General features: G+C 41.6%; 1 protein-coding gene across 2 annotated transcripts in view; it reads right to left on the bottom strand.

Annotated features, from left to right (window-relative positions):
- LOC124776594 (P2R1A-PPP2R2A-interacting phosphatase regulator 1-like) overlaps nt 1-20,529 on the bottom strand; it is a 66,589-nt gene that overhangs the window by 22,048 nt on the left and 24,012 nt on the right. The window contains exon 4 of one of the 2 annotated variants that reach the window (XM_047251654.1): nt 10,085-10,287. In XM_047251654.1, the coding sequence (XP_047107610.1) occupies nt 10,085-10,287 (203 nt within the window). Of the gene's footprint in view, nt 1-10,084; nt 10,291-20,529 lie in introns of both variants that reach the window. The other variant, XM_047251653.1, reaches the window with a different exon arrangement.

The following is a 20,529-nucleotide window of genomic DNA, read 5'->3' on the forward strand; positions in this document are numbered from 1 at the left end:
TTGTCAAAAAGTAATTAAACTATTGCAGAGTTTTATTATATGTCAAAAGGTCAAAGAATATAATAGTGGTATAAAATACATGCCGTATCCCATGGTATCTAAAAGATTACAGGATCTTATTGCAGCAGATTTTTGGCCAACTACCTATGGGTAGAGGGTATGTGACTTATATTTTTGTGCTGGTAGTGTACGGGTGGAAATGTGTAATGCTTTATCCAATCAAGCAAGCTAATACAACCACAGCAATCTATTGTTTAAATAACTATTGATGATGGACCACAGATTACCAGCTACAATTTTCAAGTTTTTGGCAAGGAAAGGAGTATATAACGTAACCATATCAAAATATCACTTGCACTCTAATGCGTGAGAGACAGTAATGAAAGAGTTTGGCTGATTATGTACAACATACTGATCCCACAAACATACCACATGGGCACAGACGATACCAGAATTCCATGTCACATTGAATGAGTTAACCCGTATCTGCACTGAGTTATCACCGATAGAGATAATGAATAAGAGATTTATAGGAGAACCATTATTAAAATTGTTTAGATACCCCCCTTCAGAGGAAGAAGAGGCAGCAGTAATAGACATTAAGATAAGAAGCAAGTTATGAATAAGTCCAGCGCATACTTTGCAAGTTCAACAATACAACAGATGTACCTATATTCAGTGTACATAGCTTTGTTTTTGTAAAAGATGTTCATCATAGTTCAAACATAAAGAAAGAGACTAGAAAGTTCTTTCCACAGTATTGCAGACCTTTTAAGGTGGTGGGATTATTATGTCTGAAGGCACTGTTCCTGGCAGATCCAGATACAGGCCAGGGGAAGGGACTATACAATGTTAATATGATTAAGAAATGTGAACCACCAGGAGAATTTGCACACTTCACAAATTTAGCAGAATAACACCCATTGGAAATCAGAATTAATGGCTTTTGTATTTCTTCTTTAATTTCTCTAAAAGCATTCCTTACCCCTACACTATTCTATATCATGTACCTCTTACTATTCTACCTTATTAAATAACTAAACTGCATCCTTGTTTGTGAAAGCAAGAAAGCATTAAAAGTTGCCATGTGGATAAGCGTAAGTACCATAATTTTGAAAGTCTTAATAGGAGGTAGTATGTTTCTTACAGAAAGAGATACATTCTTTAGCAAAAGAGGAAATTCCTTGGGGTGGGGTGTGGTAAGAGATTTTGCCTTTCGGGGCTATATTCTTTCTTTATTTCTTTCTTCGACCTTAACAAATCAATTCTTCTCTTTCCTTTCTTCCTTCTCTAACTGTCGATATCCGTATGTGTCTATCAGTGAATCCCTTCTCTTTTACCCATGTTTCTATCACAACCTGTTGCCACAGGATGGCTGAGGAGCACAACACATGTGTGACAATATGACTTGGACAAATGGACATAGTTTTGTGCCATACACATATTGTGTATGGGGTCAGTACACTGCTTTAAGGCATGTCACACATTGTGGGGGAAGATAATGGAGGAAAGCCCGTGTCTGCAGCCCAACATTCTAAAATACAATGTGCTAATGCGAGTGTAATGAGCACAAGATAGTTGTGCCATCTAGAGAGAAATTGATCAATTTATAGTGCAGATGCATAATCAATAAAACAAGATTGTTTTATCAGTTTTAAGTAGAGAGTAGGACTTACACAAGGAACGGTAGTAGTGGACGTGAAAATTAGGCAGTATTCAAGTAACATAATGTTCAATCAGTGTGAGAAGACAAATGATAGCTAATCACCCGGATACATATTGTGATATAGGTGCTTTATAAAATAAGTGACAATGGAGAAAAGAAAATACTTATGTTGACTACCCTGGCAGGTTTTGTCGTCAATATAAAATCCAGAAATGGCAATTTCAGTCATTGCTTTATTATTTCTTGAGGTATTTTTAGTGATAAATTGAGCTGTATGTGTTGGCTTGGATAATTTTAAATACATACATAGTAGCAGACCTAAAGTATCCTGAGAAAAGGAAATGAACATGGGATTATCGTAACCCAAAGTAATATGCTAACACCGATGTGTTTCCACAAAGCACGAAACGTAGGTAAAAGCAGTTTTGTATATGGAGTATGGTGCAGTATGCTTTAAAACTGGGGTAAAGACAAGACATAACTGAAGGAGATCTTTCCTGTCATGGTGAAAAATGATACTGAGATACTGTGTGGACAGATTTTATATGGTGAAGTGTACCCTGCTTTAGGTTAGTTGGAGTAGAAATGAGCAGGCAGACCTATAGAGAGGCTGTCCTACGCCTGTGGACAGGTGCATTCAAGAAAGAAACGTCCTGTGCTGCGTCTTGTGAGGAGAAGTTTGGGGGCAGGTATACCAAGTAGGGGGGCTTAGTCATTTGGTTAGCTGAATCCACCTACTAGAGACATCTTCCATGCTAACTCTTCGAGACCAAAAAAAAATAATCATGCATAAACTTATAAAGAAAACATTATTTTCATTAAGGATACATTAAATGGATAACAAATTGTAATATGATGTCAGATATGTTATACTGAATTGTAAAGAGTGCATTACAGGAGTTTTGCATGGCATCAAAGAGTGCATTACAGGAGTTTTGCATGGCATCTTCTGTCTCTGTGAGTGAATATGTAGTGTTGTAATATGGCTTATTCATGAGAATGACCTATGTTCCACTGAAGACACTCATGCTGGCGAAAGATGGCCATATCTCTCATATACATTTTATGTAGTGGGGACAATCCACAGTGCGCTCCTCGATCGATATGCAGATGACGTGTATGCAGTGACATAAAATAACAAGGGCAAGGTGCGGCATGGTGAGTGCAGTAGCACTTGATGGATGTGGACATGTATACCTTGGTGATACCCCTTGAAGGTGTCCTGGACACCTTCAAAGACAACAGATATACACTCAAGACAAATGAAGATTGTAATTCTTAGACCTCAAGTCAAAATATTGATCAATGTGTTGGAACAACACAGAAGATTATTGTTGAAGATGTGTTCATCATTCGGTAGTTGGACATAGTGAGACACACTCTTACAGCATCACCCTGCCTGAATATGATGGCAACAGGAATAAGCTCACACACAGCTGCAGTACGGAGTAGCCGAACCATGAGAACAAATCTAAAAGGTGGAAGAGCGACAACAACAACAACAACAACAACAACAACAAAGGTAGCTTTGACAACATCGCAATGACAAATCTGTCATGCAGTACTCCCTATTCACTGTGTTATAGCTAAGTCGCCAAACACACATGGGAGCAACTTTTCTCTGAGATGGGTCTGGAGTCACTGGAGTTAACCTATCTTGTCCCATTGGTAATCCCAATGAGCAAATAAACTGATGTGGTTTCTTATTTTAAACCCGAGCCTCATATATTAATTACAAGCCTACACTGCTTTCCAGCACTGAATACACCCCCTAGGGCATATACAAACTAGTGTCAGGAATATGATACTGAATTCACCCTGTTTTTACATTTAAGGTGTCACGTACAAATTACTAAGCCATGAATGGATGCATGAAACAGTTGTGGAGGGCTTCATGCTGCAACACAACAGATGAGTGTTTGGCACATACAGTCTGGCCTGCCGGCCAGCAGGTATAATGACCCAGCACCACCCTGATGGGGAGTGCCACTGTTGTGTCAATGCCCAACACCGTCACACCATTCATCTAGCAACAAATGTAAGTTGCGAGCTTCAGTTTTAGGGAAAAGACGCCGCCGAGCTACTATGCTGCAAGAAATGTCACTGAGAGCAAGCAAGACTGGATCAATTCTGGGTAGAGAATGAAGACCTGCAAAGGCACCTAAATGAAACATAAGTAAATTTAACACTGCAAAGCAGCACTGTGCTTGTAGCTAACCTTTCTTCTCCATTTCCGGAGTTCCTACAGCCGGTTACATCTAAGCCTGTAACTGATGCTGCAAACGGTTTGCTGGTTCCTACCTTCGAAGATAAACCAGGTGAAAATGTTCACATTTTCATATAAAATTTAATAGATGTAGGGAAACTGTCCATACGTAGTGATGAAGTTCTGAGAAGAGTTGCTAACCTTAAGTTGCAAGGAGAGGCATGTGGTTATGCAAATTCCATGGAAGGGCTCAGAAATACCACAGCATTTCATGTCCTTGCTAAAGGACTAGGGGGTGGCCATAGATGTAAGCACAGTGAAAACTACAGAGAAAGTTCCACCCTATGCCAAAATTCTGGAGAAAATTTAGAGCACTTTGCTGACACAATAACAGCGGTGTCATGTTGTACACTTGTATTAATGGTCAGTAATGAAAGAAAAGAGGTACTACTCAGTGAATCAGGAGCTTGCTGTGTAGACCTATTTGTTTGCAGGACTGATCCGCAGGTAGGTGCTGAGGTGAGTGCTTCACCAGGCACACTAAGGGAGGCCATATGACTTTTGTTTCTACATGAGGAGTCCCAGTAATTCGTACAATCTTCCACCAGAGTAAGCCCCGCTAGATGTGCATTCACTGGCAGTGCACTGCAGTTTTTGCAAATTTGCTTGTCTCTGCCATCACTCAGCTAGCGAAACAGGTTACCAAAGTGCTCAAAGGAATGGCAATACGTGAAATGCAAAATGGAACAGTTCTGCCACTGCTCCTCACTTTCCTTCCAAAAGCGCATCCAATAAGAGAAGTAGGACTCACTCAGGTGGCAAACGTAACTTTGCAGGGTAAAATCTACAGCAGACAGTCTACCTTTATCATTGATACAGATGCACAGTAAGTGTTTTGTTTGTTACATCTACTTGCGGTCATGAATTAAAATCACTGCATTGTAGACTAACTGGATTGGGCAAAAAGGTAACCTACTCAGTAGTTTCAGAAATTGTGGGACTGGAAACGGGCAGAAGGAAGTACGAGTCCACATTTGAAGTGGTCTGGAAGCGTCACTACAATTTTGATGCCATTTTAGGCAATGATATCCTGCACCATTTTCTAGGCATAGTTAACTTTTAAACACATGAGCTCCAAAATTGTGGGAAATTTCCACCATTCTAGCAGTGTTCTCACTATAAGAATGAATGACTATGTTCTGACAACCCACTAAATAGTGTACCAGAGCAATGAAGTTAAACAAAATCTAGAAAATATCATATGGTACAGGGAAAATTGTAGGTCAATAAAGATTTGTTAAGACGAAGTATTTACTTAGTGGATCCATTAAGAAGAAATAAAGATTTACATAGTAAACAGGTGCATGTGAAGCACAGTTTATCTTGACAGAGTAAGACAGAAGAGAGTCCATTTTTGTCATTGACCATGGATGATTTTTGAAGCAGATGTGTTAAAATTTCCTGAGGTACCTCACAAGCCAAAGTGTGTAAATTAAATACTGATTAGATAACAGCATACCAAGAAAACAAACAGCCTTAAAGAACAGTTACATCACCTGTAAAAGCGGAAATTGAAAAGAAACTTTAACACCTGTGTAAGACAGATCAGGAAGTATTGTACCCTGTTCTAGCCCAGTTTGCAAGTTTGTCTGAAGAAAAGAAACAGCTTCCAATAACTTCCTTAACATACTATGGGACCCTACAGGTGATGGTATGCCTGCGGTCCAGAAACCTTGTTGCTTACCTTATCACTTGCAGCCCATAGTGGAGAAAAATATTTCAGATTTGCTAGAAGTATGATTAATTCAACCTCTTTTCAGTCTCTGGGCTTCACCTACAGTGGTTGGCCTGAAGGAAATCAATAATGGAGAAATGGTTTATCGATCTGTGTAGATATGAGAGCGTTCAAGAAGGACCCTTCCAAGGATCACCTTGGCAAATGCAAATTTTTCGCCACCTTAGATATGCACTCTGGCTACTATCAAATGTCTATAGCTCTGTAAGATCAGGAAAAGATAGCCGTTGTTTGCCATTTACGCATTATGAATACCTAAGGATGGCCTTTGGCCTCCAAAATGGTCCTGCTACATTTCAGTTTTTTGCGGATTTATTCTTACGGGGTTTAAAGCTGACTATGTTCTAGTTTATCTGCATGGCGTGATTATTTTTCCAAGTATGATGAGAGAACATGCATAATGACTGAGAAATGTGCCAACTCATTTTAGTGATGCTAATTTAAATTTGAAATTAGAAAAGCGCAGTTCCATGCTACCACAAGTGCACTATCTAGCCCAAATAATACTGGCAGAAGTGTAAGATCAGATCCGTGGTTAATGGATTCAGTGACAAATTTTCCAGCACCGAGAAAAATTGCAATCATTTCTCAGTTTAACAAATTACTACCACCATATGTGGGAAAACTGTGCAGCCACCAAGAAATCACTCACAAAATTTCTAAAGAAATAAACTCCTTTTGTCTAGACAACAAACAGAGAGTGCCATCTTAAAACTGAAAGGAGTTCTTCATGTTCACCTTTCTTGTCTTATCCGGATATTGCGCTACCTTTTATCTTGTTGTGAGATGCTGACAACATAGCTATTGGCTGCATTTTGAGTCAATTACAAGACGGCAAAGAAAAACCAACTGGTTATGCGTCACATCAGCTGAATCAAGCTGAACAAAACTACAGCATGACAGAAGGAAACTTATCACCCGTTACTTTCAGTGTTACCTATATGGGTGACAGTTCACAGTAATTACAGACCACGCGGGTTTTGAATTTAACAGATCAGAGCAGCAGATTTTTAATATGGGCTTTGAAACTTAGTGAATATAACTACATAATCAAACACAAGAACCTGCCAAGGTTAAACTATAATGCAGATGCTTTGAGTACGAAAATTAAGATCCTGGTAGTAGATTATGTTCTTATTGAGGAATTAAAAATGGCACAAGAATCCATTCCCGACTGTAAGACACTGGCTACCTCACTGCATTTTATTACAAGACATTTTTTGAAATAAAATGGGGAAAGCACTATACAAGTGTGCATCACGAGCCATTATTGGCATCCCCAATGAATGAAAGATGTCCAAGATATCTGTGCACTAAGAGAGCACAAGGCCAAAGATCAAATATCTCTCTTCAAATGTTGAGACTGTAGCACCCAATGTTGTTGAATTGTTCTGCATAACAGCCTGAAATAACCGATACATTTTATCTACCTTGGCCATTTATCTTGCTACCTTATTATGATCCTACTGAAGACATGACAGTTGTGAAAGAATTTGGCAATCATTTAGAACGAGTTTTTGGAAGTCCGAAGGCTACTGTAACAGATCAACATTATACCAAGTATTGGCAAAACTAAGAAATTTATGGGGCACTGGGATGAATCATTTCAGATATTACATTTCATGTTGTCTGTCAATGTCGAATTACATCTGCCAGATCAGAAGATTGTAGTTCATTCTGATCACTTAACAAAGTATAAAACTAGTGATACATTGTTTCCTGCAGTGGACTCAGCAAAATTCGGAAAGAATCATTTGGCAAAAAAGCCAATATGCACTTAGCTGTTACACAGCAACCCACAAGCTCACATCAATGTAATTTATGTTCCGCCCCTTCGTATGATTTACAGTTTATGAATTAAGAACATACTTTATCTTAAGTCTTAAATGGGAGATAATGTCAGTATTTTCAATGTCACTTTATTGTTTAGCCATACTGATGATTCTGCTGCGCGTTTTTTCTCAATCAGGCCCTGATTAGCTACAATATTTTGCTTAAGTGTTGCATTTGTGCCATTCTTGTATAACTGCCTCTGTGCCTTATATGTTTTTAAACATGTTAATTCAATATCACTACTGGCATCGCAATGGGTCATCAGCATACATGGTAATAAAGCAATTAATGCCTAGAAATCTTGGGAAGTCATTCACATTGCATATAAACAGAAATGGATGATTTCATTCACTAATGACCAATGAAGAGTTGATTAATTCATCCAAATAATAAATGAACAGAATACCTGATAGGTAATATTCTTATGTAACAACCTAGTTAATATTTAATGACTCTGTGCTAACCATCAACAACATATTAAAGAAGCAGTTGGTATACAGAGACTTTTGGTTATCTTCATTACAAGATTTGGCACTCCTCTGCTCTCTCTTGCAATATATTCCATAGCTGGAGAGAGACAACTGTTTCAAAGATCTTTAAAGTGTTCGTAATAGCTACATATATTTACAGATCATATTCCTATAATTTTTTGCAATATGCTGTGAAGTATAAACTGTGTCGATACATGACCTACCTTTGAAGAAACAATCCTTTTCAACTATTGCCTGAAAACCAGTGATTTTCGTCTTAGCACAGAGTGAATATGCTTATGTTCCTTTCAATATTAGTATCATCCTTTATCCTTTCTCCAACATATATTTATAATAAAGAGTTCTATCTGAATTAGGAGGTTTTTTCTCTCTCTCTCTCTCTCTCTCTCTCTCTCTTTTTTTTCCCAGTTTATTCGATGTGTCGTCCAGTTCTTCCACACCCCTAGTGTCAGCAGTACAGTTTTCAATCTCTTCTTCCAGTGTTGATTAACACTAGTTTACTTTTTTACTATACATTTCTGTAGTGGTTTCCTCAATCAGTTTGTGTTGCAGCATTCAGCCACATAACTTCCTATCCTTCTCTGTTAAGACATTTCAGGAACTTTTTACCACATTCAGAGGCCATAATACATTCAAATGTGTGAGACAATCAAGTGCTCAAGTCCTGCAGCAGATTATGATAGATATGAATTAAATATATGATTTTTTGAAACAATTTTTAAGAAATTCTCCAAGATTTAGCTCAGACTGCATGTTATAGGTAACTTGCTGGGAATACAATGAGCCTGTTTTCTGCAATTCTAAAACTTTCCATTTTAATCTCCAAACTTCACAGCAATGCAGACACATCAGAAGCAAGACATATTCTCCATTTGGCATAAGGAATGGGAATAAAAGAAAGAAACCCAAACCAAACTGAAAGCTTACATAATTTGAGAACTGCAAACATAATATGTGAAGTCTTTTTTTTAATTTTTTGGTAGAGAAAAATAATCAAATATAAGTGATATCGCTAGGCTAAATGGGGATGGGGAAAGGATGGTGAGGGGAAGGGATATAGAAAAATGCAAATGTACACACCAAATCTCATATACAGCAGGTAACGTGTTGACAGTACATAACTGTTGTAGCAGTAACAACCACAGACCAAACTTCGCACCCCACTGAGAGGCGTGTCGGCGATTCGTCTACGAAATCCTGTCAATGGGTGCCAGACTACTGCTGATGTAGCATTCTGCAATACAGCAGTCTGCCATAGTGGTAGGCTGGATTTTCACACGCCACGGACAATGTTGCACTTCTGTAGCCACTTACATGACAGGCGGGCTCCCGTTACAACACAGCTAGTCAGAGCAACTACAACTGCTTACCCACCCAGCCATTAGTGGCATTTGTACTTTTACTTTGACTGGTTCATTGACTTTCAACTACGGCCCCTGCTGTAACAGTCTCCACACTAGCTATCAGTCCACTGTCAGGCCGAGCAGCTTCAACCTTGCTAAGCAGCATCATCAGGTAGCCACTGGTCTATGAGCCACCACTAGACCTGATTGTTCCGGGTTTTGAGCCACTGCCACTGAGTAGAGGTCATATCTAGGATGACTCCATTCAGAACTCTGGGTGACTCCAAGGTTCCTGGATTCAGTGCAAGATTTCTGTGTGCTTGTCTTGCTGCTCAAAGGTGCACATTGTAAGCTTGTCGGGTGATGCCTCCCTTGTGTCAGCACGGCTGCTCCCCTTCCGCTGAGGCAGCAGCCAACTGTCTAACATACACATCTGCTGGTGGAGGGCCATGAACACCAAGGAGTCATGATGAGGTAGCACACCGCTGCCTGGATGACCGGACAAGCAATCAAGATGCTGACAATGACCTCTTGTACAGAAGTCATGCTGATTAAAGAATGTTTATACTGAATGAGATCTTCTGACTTTGCACTCGCTATGGCACTGATAGAATACAACCCACAGTTCCTGCACACACTGTTCTGGGGCAGAAGTGACCTTCCTGACTAATAGTGGTGTCTGCATCACAAATACCATTACACTGAGCTAAATAGTTTAATAATGCAGCATTTGGAACTCTTTTAACATACCTGGTGGCAAAGGCCTTTCTTGTTGGGCTTGGTGATAAGCTGTTCTTGAAAAAGCCTGGTGAAAAGCATTGTCTTCCAAGACCTTGTCTTGTTGGTGATGGTGATGAACACACAGGTGGTCCTCCAGTATTTGGAAGTGACAGTTGCAAGGGATGATCAATGTAACGTTGCAACATACGTCGATTTGCTTCATTCTGCTCCTGCTGCTGTAAGATAATAAAGATACAGTTACATTTTCATTACATTTTATAGATGTAACTTTTTTAGCCTATACTGCCGGTACACATTTGTTAGGAAAACCAAGAAGGAATGCAGGCAGTAAATAATTTCAAATCAAGATGAATGCTGGGAACTGAAAATCAACAATGTTTGAGACAAGAGTTCCTATTAACCAACAGTCAAAACAGGAAGATCTGAAGTTGAATTGTCAAGCACACAAATTAGAAAATCCAGTTGAACCTCTTGGTTTTAAAGCTTTTAATGGTTCTGTCACTGAGAGAAGAAGGTAAACAGGTATTAAAAAATTAAAAAGGATAGTGAGATTTTGAAGTGCTAGAGGTAATGGGAGATTCATCATACCAGATCCAGAAGAAGGAAAGGACCTAAAAGTCTAGATTCTAATTCCAGAACTAACAGGTTAAATATAAAAGCTTCAATGGAAAATGTGGCTAGAGAAGAGTGGCGAATCAAGCATTATTACTGACAGATGAGGTGCAATGTCTAATCTCAAGATTATAAAAGTAGACTTCATGTGTTCACGAGGAACCATCAATATGAACACAAATATAACACTGGAGATTAACCATTTCATAACATTCTGGTTACTGCAAACTCCTTCATCCTTTCGTAACATTAATCATCACAATATTCAGTAGGTTTTTGGAAGTTACAACAGGCATATTGAGGTTTAGAGTGACATGCTATTTTACTACAATTTAGTACGCCATCAGTTTATTACTTTTTAAGAGGTTGCTTGTCTCAATAGAAATGGTTCCCAAAACTACTTGACAACCAATCCAAATCCTTTAGAATAGTTTTGCAAGTATTTTGAGCAATACATAAAATAAGGGTAAGGCAACAATTCACCTAAAGCGGATTGCTGCATGGAGCACAGCACTTGCACTAGCTTTCGAGCACTAGCTCTTTTTCCAGCAATGGTACACACATACCAACACACAACCAGACAGACACCCAAACACACACTCCTGTGGTCACGACAAATTTAATTATTGATACTTGACTGCTGAAAAAAGCTGCCTCAGCTGATGGCTGATGGAGGTGGGGAGGGGATAGGGAAGAATGCAAGAGGAGGCAGTGGGAAAGATGCAGGTCTTTAGACAGGCGACTTTGTGGGCTCACAACAAGGTGAAAAAAATACAGAGGGTACAACAAAAGAGATGTAGGAAGAGGGAAGAAACTGAAGGGAGAAAAAGGGGAGGGAGAATAAGGAGGGAGGCAAAGATGAAGAGGCAGAAGAGAGAGAAGGGAGAGGGGTTGAAAAGAGGGGAAAAGGGGGGGGGGAGGAAGGGAGAGAAGGTGAGGGAGAATATGCCTGCATGGGGGAGGAGGGGAGGAGGAGGAGGAGGAGGAGGAGGAGGAGGAGGAAGAGTGGTGGGGGACTGGACTGGACTGAGGAGGAGTGGTATTGACAGAAGAGAGAAGGGAAAAGCAAGGTGAGCCAGATGGAACAGGTACGCAGAGGTTTAAGACAGGGGAATTGTGAGAGCACAAGATGTGTTAGAGAGTGAATTTCCATCTCCGTAGTTCAGAGAAACTTACACTGGAACGGAGTATCCAAATGGCCTGCATATTGATGCAGCTGTTGAAGACATTTGTGAAGTGGGGTGCTGCATGTTCAGCAGCAGGATGGTCAAGTTTGCACTTCACCACAGTTTGGCAGTGGCCATTCATGCGAGGAGGCAGTTGGTTACTTGTCATGCCCACATAGAATGCTGTACAATAATTTTAGCTTAGCTGATATATATCACGGCTGCTTTCACATGGGACCCTTCATTTTATTGGGTATGAAATGCCTTTGACTGGACTGCAGTAGGACATGGTGGGTGGGTGTATGGGACAGGTATTGCACCTGGGGCAACCACGAGAGAACAACCCGTAGGATGTAGGATTAGGAGTAGGATTGGTATAAGGATGGGCAAGGATATTCTGTAGGTTGCTTTGGTGGCAGAACACTACTTTGGGGGATGTAAGTAGGATTTTGGGTAGAATATCCTTCATCCCAGGGCATAACTTGAGGTAGTTGAAACCCTGGTGAAGGATGTGGTTGAGCTTTTCAAGGCCAGAGTGACACTCTGTGATCAAAGGAGTGTTGGTCAGTGGCCGGTTAACAGGTTTACTGGTGTCAGAGGAGCAGATGGCACAGGAGACTTATTTATGGATGAGCTGAATAGGATATTGTCTGTCAGTAAAGGCTCTGGTATGGTTATCTGTATATTTTGATAAATCCTGCTTTCCACTGCAGATGTGGTGTCCACAGATGATGAGGCTGTAAGGAAGAGACTTTCCGACATGGATTGGGTGACGGCTGTCAAAGTGGAGGTACTGCTGGTGTTTGGCGTGCCTGATGGGACAGGCATATTTATGGACCCATCTGAGACATGGAGATTGACATCCAGGAAGTTGGCTCAGTGATTTGTGAAGGACCAGATGAAACAGATTTGGGAATAAGTGTTGAAGTTACAGAGGAAACAGCAAATGTTATCCTTCAAAATGTCATCAATGAGCCTGAGCCATGCAAGAGGTTTCAGTTGTTGACTAGATAGGAAGGATTCGTCCAGGTGGTCCATCAATAAGTTGGCATAGGATGGTGCCAAGCGAGTACCCATGGCAGTATGACAGATTTGTTTGTACATTTGGCCTTCAAAAGTGAAATAATTGTGCATCGGGATGTGGTTGGCTATGAGGATTAGGAATGCAGTGATGGGTCTGGTATCAGGACAATGTTGGGAAAGGTTGTGTTCCATGGGCGCAAGGCAATGGGCATGGGGGATGTTGGTGAACAAGGATGTCACAGTCCAGTGACCAACAAGGAGGCAGGTGATAATAGGACAGGAACAATGGAGAGGTGATGAAGGAAGTGAGCAGTATCTTGAATGTAAAAGATTACGGACAACAGTTTGGAGGCATTCATCAACAATGGCAAAGATTTGTTCTGTTGGAGCATTGCACCCAGCCACAATGGGACGACCAGTTCAGAAAGCTGTGTGGTTGAGTTTGTGGACTTTGGAGAGTAAGTAAAGCATAGGATTGTGTGGGGTTACTGGTGTGAGGAGGCAAAATTATTCACGTGCCAGTAGAAGCAGCTTCAGTTCCCACATAAGGTCCATTAAAATCAGAAGTTTAAAGAGAGCTTTCCATGTCTGGGCATGCTTAACATAATTGAGTTGCAACAATTTTTGCACAGTTTGCTCGTGAATGAGTATAGCTTCATCACTCACTTGCCTTTTCAGTGCATAGACCTCAGGCTGCAGATTCTTTTAATTTTTAATACATTTTACAGGTATTAACTAGAATCATACAGTAATGACCTCACTCAGTATGATTACAATTAGAAATATTTAAGAATGTGTCAGAAATCAATTAGATACTTAATGAGACTTGTATTAAAGAACTGAAACTTTTTGCTCAACAATGATATGGCAGATGATGCAAGCACCATGAATCTGCCGGCACCTGGAAACCAGATAATACACAGATCACAAATTCTGAACTAACATTTTATTTCTTTGGTAGCTGTAGATACTTTGTATCATAACACAGCAGAAAACTTGAATAAAATAGAAAAGAAAATGTGTTTCTTGTATAATAGTTACAAAGTTTCACCAAAAGCCCCTGTCAAGTCAGTTAAAATATTGTAGTTTTGTTTTAAATAGGGAACTCTGTTTCTTCAACATTTAAGTTCAGTGGGAAGTAGATGAAAATTTAGGCATGAAATGTACTTGGCACTTCTTTGTACCATGTCATTCTTATGTCTTGTCTTCTGTGTGAAGTTCTACAATACTCTGGGGTTTTCTTGTAACAAGGCACATTAGGGAAAATATGTACTGTGAAACAGTGGTAGGCATTCCAAATGGCCTTAACAATTTGTGGATACAGCTTCTTGGATTTACACAATAAATTATTCAAATCACTCTTTCCTAAGGGATTTAATACTTTGTGAAAAAGACTACTTCGAGAAGGTATAATGGAAAGAGCAGGCCCAAGTGGCTGCATGTGTGACCTCGTCAAAAATGTGAGAAATGGTTCTTAATTCAGAAGCAGCCAAGCTCAATCTCTACACAATACGAAGTATGTGATGTTACTAGTATGGTTTGTACTCTAAGTGAAGACCCATGAATTTATAGCTACTCCCTGTAATAGCTGGTTACAGAATATGCTTTGGAACTTCATGGTAATTGTGAAATTGGATGGAGATGGTCTTGTTTAGGTTTGCTGAGAGAGTTAGCAGTGGACCTGTTGAGGATTTTTTGTAGGAAAGGAAGTTACTGGTGTTTATGGTTGACATGGTTTCAGACACTTTATGTGTAGTCATTTGCAGACCTAGGAAATTTATACCCTATGCTCCTGGTAGTGGACAGGTAATTAGCATAAATCTTCAGCAATAGTTAGTACTGAATTGCATTACATAGTTTCAAGAATTATTTTCTGTTTCTTGTTCGTGGAATGTCACTTCAGCAGAATATTTAATGTCCCCCTGCCATCACAGTGTTGAACTTTTCTTCTAATAGTAGTTTGTGATCAAGAAAATAAAAGATCCCCTCAAATAAAGAAAAATACATAGTGGCATTTCCTGGTTGGTCATGAGAACTACTATTTCTTCTACTTTTAACAATAACTGCACTGTAATGGTGGATAGTTAGTTATATGCATGCAAAAGGTTACCACCATGGTTAATGAGTACTGTGCACTGCAACATGGTGCTATCCAAAACTGGTGCCAAGGCAAGTGTGGTGCACCATGGGCCACAGAAAACAGGGACAAACGACAGCTGCAGAGATGTGTATGGGCAAATAGACTTGTAACTATTACGCAATTGTCCACCCAAATCAACCAAAGGCTACCAACAGTGCCTCTTCAATGACTGTTCAGTGAACGCTGCTGCATATGAACCACCAGAGCAGGCACCTGGGCCGTTCACTCATGCTGTCTGCTGTTCATCACCACCACAGATTTAATTTTCACACCAATACTGAAGCTGGACCTCCACTGAGTGGTGACAGGTGGCATTTTCAAATGATAGATGGACATTGGTGTGTATGGCACGAAACATCTGAAAGCAAACCGCCTGCAATGATCATCTGAAGAGTCCATGCCAGAGAAGGGAGCATTATGGACTGGGGAAAGTTTTTGTGGCATTCGCTGGGTGATTGTCTTTCTGGAAGGCACTATGGATCAACACAAGTAAGCATCTATCCCTGGGGACTATGTCCACCCCTACATGCAGTGCGTTTCCTCTGTACGATGGCATCCACTAGCAAGACAATGCAACATGTGACACAGCTCGCAGTGTATGTGCATTGCTCAAAGAGGGCCAGGATCAGTTTACTATGTTCCCCTAGCCAACAAACTTCTGGATTTAAATCTAATCAAAAATCTGTGAGACCACATCAATTGAGCTGTATGTGCCATGGATTCTCAAGCAAGAAACCGAGTGCAGGCCACAGAAAAGGACTTGGAATGGCTCCACATCACTGTTGGTACCTTCGGGCACCTCACTGACAATCTTCCTACATATCTCGCAGTTGTTCGCACTGCAAAAGTTGGTTATTCAGGTCTTTGACAGGTCGTCACATTAACATGACTGGACAGTGTATCTCTAGTATAATCAAGACTATAAATCTTGCTGCAGCTGAATTCCTTTTTTACGTTCATACTGTGTTACGGTCTTCAAAAATAAGGTGAGGAAAGAAACTAAAATTTTATGAAACTATGATAGTGTCTACACTTGTCTACAGCTGCAAGACCTGGACACTATCAAATGACAGAGAAATAAGATTCAACCATATAGTTGGTTGGTTCGTTTAAGGAGCCAAACCAAGAGGCCATCAATCCCTCTACCTGGAACAGACAAGTCAGCAAAACTTCACACCAAAGAAGGGCCTAGTGCACAAAACCCAGGAAAAGAAAACCCCATGGTCTATTGAAGGTCAACAAAGCCTAGAGAAATGAACAAGCAAGAAGAAAAGGGGGGAAAAAAGGAGAAAGGTGGGTGAGGTGTCCCATCCAGGGAGCAGTTGGAGGCTGCCAAAGACAGAAAGTGTAATGGGGCATACACCACTTGCCATGTAATTGAGACACTCTACCCAACAATACCCACAAAAGACTAGCAACATGGACAGAAGAGACATGCACAGGAAAACAGAGAAAGAACATCAAGTCAGACAGAACACACAAGGGGAAAGAACAACAAAAGAGTGGGTAGGGCGAAGGCTGGGACATACCACGAAGCCCAGACAGCTGCCGCCTGTTCAGGGCAGAGGAGGCAAGAGTCAGCCACAGTACAGCTGGGTAAGTAAAGTCAAGCAAAATGTGGAACACTGTCAAACACTCACCACAACGACAGTAGGGTGAGTACTCATGACAGAGGAGATGATCCTGAGCCAGTCAAATGTCTGATACAGAGGCGGCAAAGGATGATTGAGTCCTTTGCAAGAGGCCGGCAGGGAGGACCTCTGTGAATTCACGATTTCCTTTATCTTCCATAGTTTGTTAGGAAAATTCAGAGTACACAATTCCGTATTCCAAGCCCTTATCCCTAACTTCAAGTTGTAATACTGATCAGAGGTGCAATTCCGAAATACCGATCTGACAAGGCAGCTTGCTGGTAGCCAATTAGGCCAGCTTGTCACCAAGTTCATTCCCCAGGACCCAGACAAAGGTCACTGAGCATCCACACTGTTTAAGGGCAAAAAGGGAATCCTGGATAGTCAAGACCAAGGGATGGGAATGGTAACACTGGTCAAGAGTTTGTAGACTGCTCAAATAGTCGCTACATATGATGAAGGATTCACCGGTGTGGGAAAGGATATGCTCAAGAACACGAGAGATGGCTACCAACTCTGCACTACAGCCATCTGGTGAGGAGCCAATCATTGAGACATCAGTATACACAACTTCTGAACCCCAAAATGTGCCAAGAATGGAGAAGAATTGGCAGTGGAGCACCACAGGATAAGCAGAATCTTTTGGAGCTTGTGACAGGTCAAGACAGAGTTTTAGACAAGGTATGCACCATAGAGGTTTATATGTGCAGGCCCAGGAATGAGGTGGTAGAGGGGAAGGCTGGATATGGATGGCGATCGTAAGCCCAGACCTGGGCCACCATTGTGGAAGGTGGATCTCCATATCTGGAAAGAGGAGATGGTAGTTCAGGTGCTCTACGGAGCAGTGGATGCAGAACACATAAGTAACCAACCATTGTGGCACAGAAACCACAATGATTGAACCCCAGTCTCCACTAGGAGGCTGGTCATGGGGCTAGTCTGAAAGGCAGCAGCTTCCAGTCATACCACACAATGATGTACAAGGTCCAGCATCTGTAACATCACAGGTGATACCGAGCTGTATGCAAGACTTATGTAATCTAGACAAAACTTGACCAATGCTGTATAGACCCCGTATCAGAGTAGAGTGTCCCGTGTCCCAGCTGGTGTTGCTGAGACATCAGGGAGTACTGAGGAGGTACCCATATGTCTGCTTTAGTTGACGAAAATGGTGAAGCAATGTCAACCAGGCGTCAAAGACCAGATCCAAAAAATGATGAGTGTCCACCACACTGAGGGACTGGCTATAAAGGTTCAGATCTGGATGGGGATGCACTGTACGGCGATGACAGAAACGCGTAACACAGGTCTTAGCAGCTGACAACTGGAAGCCATGAGTGATAGCCCAAGATAGTGTTTGGTGAATTAATCCCTGCACTCAGCATTCAGCAATGCCCATCACAGACAAACAAAAATGAATGCAAATGTCTCAGCATACAAAGGGGGAGACACCGTAGGTCCCACAGCCCCAGCAGGCCACTGAAAAAGAGAGAGACAGTCAAAACAGAACCCCGCAGAACCCCATTCATCTGCATGGGAGGTGCTATGAGACATGCAAACATCTACCTGAAAGTGCAACATGAAAGAAAGTTCCAGATAAAACATGGGAGTGGGTCATAGAGAGCCCACTTGTGCAAGGTGTAAAGGATGTGGTGGCACTATGTGTTATCATAAGCTTTATGCAGATCGTAGAAGACTACTACAAGGTGTTGACATCCAGCAAAAGTCAGATAGATAGCACAATCCAGGTGGACTAAATTATCTGCAGTACTGCAGCCTCAGTGGAAACTACCCTGGGTCAAAGCCAAAAGATCCACGATTGAAGAATCCAATACAGCCTCCAGCTCGCCACACATTCAAGTAACTTTCAGAGGACATTGGTTAAACTGATCGTACGATAATTGTCCATCTGAAGAGGCAATTTACCCAGTTTCCAAACTGGAATAACAACACTTTCTCCCATTGGGAAGGGAATTTCTCCTCACCTCTGAGATGGTTCAAACGGGCAAGTATATTATGTAGGCTAGCCATCAATAAGTGCTGAAGCATTTGGTTGTGCACTTGATCCAGCCCAGGAGTCATGTCAGGGCAGAGAGCGAGTATGCTGGCAAACTCCCACCGCCAAATGAGGCATTATAAGGCTCCAGGTAACAGGAAACAAAAGGTAACTGAAGTCATTACAGATGGTGTTTGAGAAGACACAATGCAGGCAGATAGTGGACCAATGCTGAGGCCTATGCAAAATGCTGAGTAAAATGCTTAGCAATAGAGTCCAGGCTGGGAATAACACTATTCTGGGAAATTCCCAAGGACACCTACAGAAGGAAGCAAAAATGCACCTGATATTTGCCCATTTCTGAGAACAAGGGAGTATGGCAGTGACATGGTTTCCAACTAACCCATTTCTGGTGTTTTAGAAGATAATGGGCCTAGGCACGAAGCCCTTTAGAGGCCAGGAGATGGACGCTGTTTTTAGCATTGGGGGGCACAACAGCAATCGTTAATAGCCACAGCAATTTCAAGGCTCCACTAAGGGGAAGTCTTCCATCAGGGAGAACCAGAGGAAAAAGGAATCGTCGAAACAACTGGCGAAAGGGTGGTGTCGGTCAAACACTGTACAGACTCACCAATGCTTTCATGAGGTAAAGCAGTTTGGTTGGCAGCCTAAGAAAAGGCATCTCAATCCACATTAGAGGAGGAGGGCGACCAAGTGAGTGATGCTGGAGAAAATAAAAACGACTGGAAAATGATCACTGCTGTAAAAATTGTCATGAACTCTCCATTGAATGAATGGGAGGATTCCAGGGCTACAGAGGGAAAGATCAATGGCTGAGAACATGCCATGTGCCACACTAAAGTGTGAGGGGGCTCCACTGTTGAGGAGACCTGTCAGCAGGTCTTCAACAAACCTGCTCCAGTCAGTGGTCACAGTACCATCTCACAGAGGGTTACTGGTATTAAAATCCCCATGGGGAAGAAATGGGGTGGGAGCTACCAAAGAAGGGCAAGAAGAGTGGGAAGTGTATAGGGCCATCTGGGAGGATATAAAAATTGCATATTTTTACCTCATAGTCTAAATGGATCCAAACAGCCACTGCTTCCAGTGCTGTATGAGGAGGAACCCAGGAACTAACAACACTAACAACATCTGTGCACAGTGACATACCCTGGTTGTAGCAGAAGGCTTGGAAACCATGAAGAAAGAGTCAACAAAAGAATATTCACAAAATTACATCCCTCCATCACAACACAAGCTTCATAATATAGAGAAAGAAGATGCTGCAATTCCAGAAGGTGACAATTATAACCATTACAGTTCCACTGGAGGAGAGTAGTACAAGAGGCTGGATGGATGTTAAACAGGCCAGAATCAGTCATTGTGCTGAGTCAGTATCCATCACCGAAAAGGACGGATTGTCATCCATGAATGTAAGATCACACCCTGATTGAAAGTGAGGAGTGACACCCATAGGAATGTCACAGATTTTCTCATCCCAGGACTTACATATCTTCTTCTTCTTCTTCTTCTTCTTCTTCTTCTTCTCCTCCTCCTCCTCCTCCTCCTCCTCCTCCTCCTCCTTAGGAAGTCAAGAGGAAATTTGGTTGGAAAGACAGCAAGACCCAGCAACGTCAGAATCCGAAAGAGAATGCACAGCCTTGAAGCCCACAGAGTGTAGGTCATGCTTGTATCAAAGTAACAGGCTTCTTGTCCTGGAGATTCTGGGGAAGAGAGGCTCCTAGCAGCTGGTAGATGCCATAGAAGACACTGTCTTCTCCAGTTGAGGAGAAGAAATTGTTTCCGATGGGCGGGGGGGGGGGGGGGGGTGGAGGAATGGGAACTGGAGGTAAGGGAGGGGGGGGGGGAGGAGGGGGAGGAGGAGG

Source organism: Schistocerca piceifrons, chromosome 2 (assembly GCF_021461385.2).
Source record: "Schistocerca piceifrons isolate TAMUIC-IGC-003096 chromosome 2, iqSchPice1.1, whole genome shotgun sequence".
In the NCBI taxonomy this organism is placed as follows: Eukaryota; Metazoa; Arthropoda; class Insecta; order Orthoptera; family Acrididae; genus Schistocerca; species Schistocerca piceifrons.